Source organism: Aplysia californica, unplaced genomic scaffold (genome assembly GCF_000002075.1).
Source record: "Aplysia californica isolate F4 #8 unplaced genomic scaffold, AplCal3.0 scaffold01073, whole genome shotgun sequence".
Lineage (NCBI taxonomy): Eukaryota > Metazoa > Mollusca > Gastropoda > Aplysiida > Aplysiidae > Aplysia > Aplysia californica.
The window spans coordinates 108725-111951 of NW_004798343.1; the positions used below are offsets into that span (position 1 = coordinate 108725).

A 3227-nucleotide genomic window follows, 5' to 3' on the forward strand; every position below is an offset into this window, starting at 1 on the left:
TAACGTCTACTGCCATTGTTCACGACCAAGACAATTAATTTCTCCCTGCGAGATGAATAAAGATTGTCATTGTCATTGCCATTGTCATTGTCATTGTCATCTTTTCCTCGGTCTCGTTGCTTGTGCTGTCTATCGTACCGGTAGGCCTACTGCAGAACTGGTGAAGTGGATGCGTGCGTATGCCTATGAGCATCAACGATCGCAATTCAATGAATCAGGAATCACACACTGCACACACGGTATCCTCTTCTTTTACTTTTTGGGCTAGCCTAAGTCAGGGGCTATTGCCTATCACATTTGGAGATGCTCGCGTAACGCGTCTCTCCGCACCATCTCTCTCTCTGCCACCTGCCCCACCTCACTCATCACTGGACTGGCCAATCACAACGCCACACCGCTGACTGCCTGTTTGCAGCCCCGCTTACAGCCCTCCAACCCCATTCCCCCAGCTAGAGCGCGCTCGATCTCTCCCGCTGCATCCCGAGTTCGGGCCTTTCCTTTCCCCGCTAAACCCGAGCACAGGTAATTGAGTTTACCTAGACAAAGAGGATTCCGCTAAGGTCCCGCTGTAAGGGTGGTTCCGCTGTTGTGGGTGCCGCTATAGCCACGTTCTACTGTATAGACATTGTGAGTGATCTAGAAGATTAGTGTAGAAATTGGCGTGAGCGGATGGTTGGGGTGGGAGAGGGGACTATCTCTTTCGTTTGTTGTTGTTTTTTCAGTCTTGTGTGTTTAATTTTGTAACGATCGAATTCCACCTCCCTTTGCGGTGCTACTAACTGAAATGTCTTTAGGCCATTACCAAAAGGGGGACATTAACATGTTCTTATGCACAGTAGAATTGTAAATGCGCTGATTCATCAATGTCATTCTATAACTGTGCCTGAACTGCAACAGGGAACTGCTGCTTTTTCTTTCCTAACCCTTACTATCGTCATGTTTCCTCTACTTCTTTTGTATGTTTGTCACGCTCTTGTGACCCGCTATTTCCGGGGTGCCTTGATTGTCGACGCAGACTTTGTGCTGTTGAGGCTAGAGAGGTGAGTAGAGTAAACCAGATTCCCTTTTTATGGACTTCTCTGTTGACATCCACCCCCTTGGCGCTCATATGACCTTTTGCAGTTGCGAGCGCCACAAAACCTCTACTTTAAAATAAAAAAAAAGATCGAAACGATCGTTTTCGTGTCAATGCGCTTATTCAAACAAACGCGGTGGATCGTTTTCGTGTCAATGCGGTTACTCAAACAAACGCGGTGGATCGTTGGCGGGTGCTCTGGTGGGGTTTGCTCCGTTTTTTTCAACCAAACATATGGCATCCTGATCTCTCCTTCTCTTTTTTTTTCTTTGTTGTTGTTGTTGTTGTTGTTGTTGTTTGTTACTCTCTTGTAACACCTCTAATCTTCGGCACTTAGTTGACCTAATTGTGTCGCATGTGCCGTAGAACTTTGTGTTCTTTGTATTATTGTACAGCTAAAACTTAAAAACAACAAACACGAAGTAGATTTCGTCTTTTCGACATGACCAACCTTCTCATAGTTGCCGCTCGTACAGTTCGTGGACTCGTCGTTCGGCTCGACGGGCGCCAAGTTGTTGCCCACCATCTTGGCGAAGGAGTACATCACGTGACTGCACAGGGAGGGGTCAATGTCCTCCGGGAAGAACTTGTTCCGGTCGCCCTGTCGGTACTGGGCCCAGCTGGTGTAGTAGCAGACTCGCCTCTGGCACGGGCCGCCGCAAGAGGTGGTGGTGGGAGTTGGGTTGTTGGCCGGGGGCTGTGTTGGGTTTGTTGGAGGGTTGTCGATGGCGCTTGTCGTCTGTCCGTCGTCGTCACACACCCCGTAGTAGGCGCAGTGTCCCCGCTTGGCGCCTGCGGACACGGAGGTCGCTGAGAGCAGGAGGAGGTTGGCCATGGCTGGCAGCAGGACGCGGGAACTCTGGAGATAGATGGATGGATTGATGGATAGATAGATAGATAGGCGGCCGAGAATAGGAGGGGGCTGGCCATGGCTGGCAGCAGGACGCGGGGACTCTGGAGATGGATGGATGGATTGATGGGTGGGTAGATGGATAAATAGATAGATAGATAGGTAGTAGGTAGGTAGTGGAACCCACAGAGAGCTCGGGGCAGGGGTAAGCCACGGGAAACATGGAAGAGATGCGTGGAAAGGGGCATGAGAGAGATGACGCTCACTTGGAACAAGCTTGGAAGGATGGCCCAGGACAGAGATAAATGGAAGGAGCTTGTATGTGGCCTATACCCTGCCAGGGGTGAAAGGCATTTATTTTATGAAGGCCATTTGCCTTTATGGAAAATTGTAAAGAGAAAGAAAAATGTTCAAAAAATTTTATGTTATTTAAAAGAGTTGTTTTATATTGAATTTACACCGAATTTTAATATTTTAACATGTTAAAGTCTGATAGTTGACCAGCCTTGCAGTGGACCGCGCGCTCGTATGACCTTCTGCAGTTGCGAGCGCGGTAAAACTTCACACTAAACTAAAAACTAAAAAAAACAACAACAAAAACAGTTGTAGATTTTTTTCTAGTGAAAAATTGGCGCTCATATGACCTTATAAATGCAATTGCGAGCGCCGTAAAACCTCTACTAAAACAAAATGAAAAAATTCTCACCATGGTAACGCTGCTTCGGAAGTGTTTTGCAGGCTTCGTTCTGACAAAGGCGATTCTTACTGTTGTTTAATATGTGTTGTTGCTGTCGTCGTCGTTAAGTTGCTGTTGCTGTTGCTGCTGTCCGAAATAGCTGGTTAAATACCATCATCTGAAAGTGCATAATATGTTGTGTGTGTGTGTGTGTGAGAGAGAGAGAGAGAGAGAGAGAGAGAGAGAGAGAGAGAGAGCCTGTAATATTATATAACAGGACTTAGTGTGGGTGAGCTCTACTTTAAGTGTAGTGAGTTATGGATTTGCTAACATGATGGTTGTCACATCATTTAGCTGCCCCCGTGGTCTTAAGCACCCCGCATAATTTAGCAAAATTTGATCATTTTTTTGCATAATTTCTGATTATTTTCCTGTATCATTCTTTGTTAAAATTAACAGAATCGCATTATTTCACATAATTTTGGGCTCAGTTTGCATAATTTCAGAATTAATTTTTCTTGCATAAAACGACGGGGACAGATTTAGGAGAAATATTTGCCTCTGGGTGGTTGGGGGGTGTCGGTGTCACTCGTAGGTTCAGCTTTTGGTTTTCTTTCCGTCTGTTG

At 46.3% G+C, this 3227-nt stretch overlaps 2 protein-coding genes across 2 annotated transcripts in view; one reads left to right on the forward strand and one right to left on the reverse strand.

Annotated features, from left to right (window-relative positions):
- Positions 1 to 2048, reverse strand: part of LOC106013636 (chitinase-3-like protein 1) — a gene marked incomplete in the record, with an annotated part of 6906 nt that extends 4858 nt beyond the window's left edge. Inside the window, 1 exon segment of the mRNA XM_013089888.2 lies at positions 1581 to 2048. Within this exon segment, the coding sequence (XP_012945342.1) occupies positions 1581 to 1910 (330 nt within the window).
- Positions 1 to 3227, forward strand: part of LOC101858374 (guanine nucleotide exchange factor subunit RIC1) — a 91351-nt gene that overhangs the window by 58683 nt on the left and 29441 nt on the right. The window lies entirely within an intron of this gene.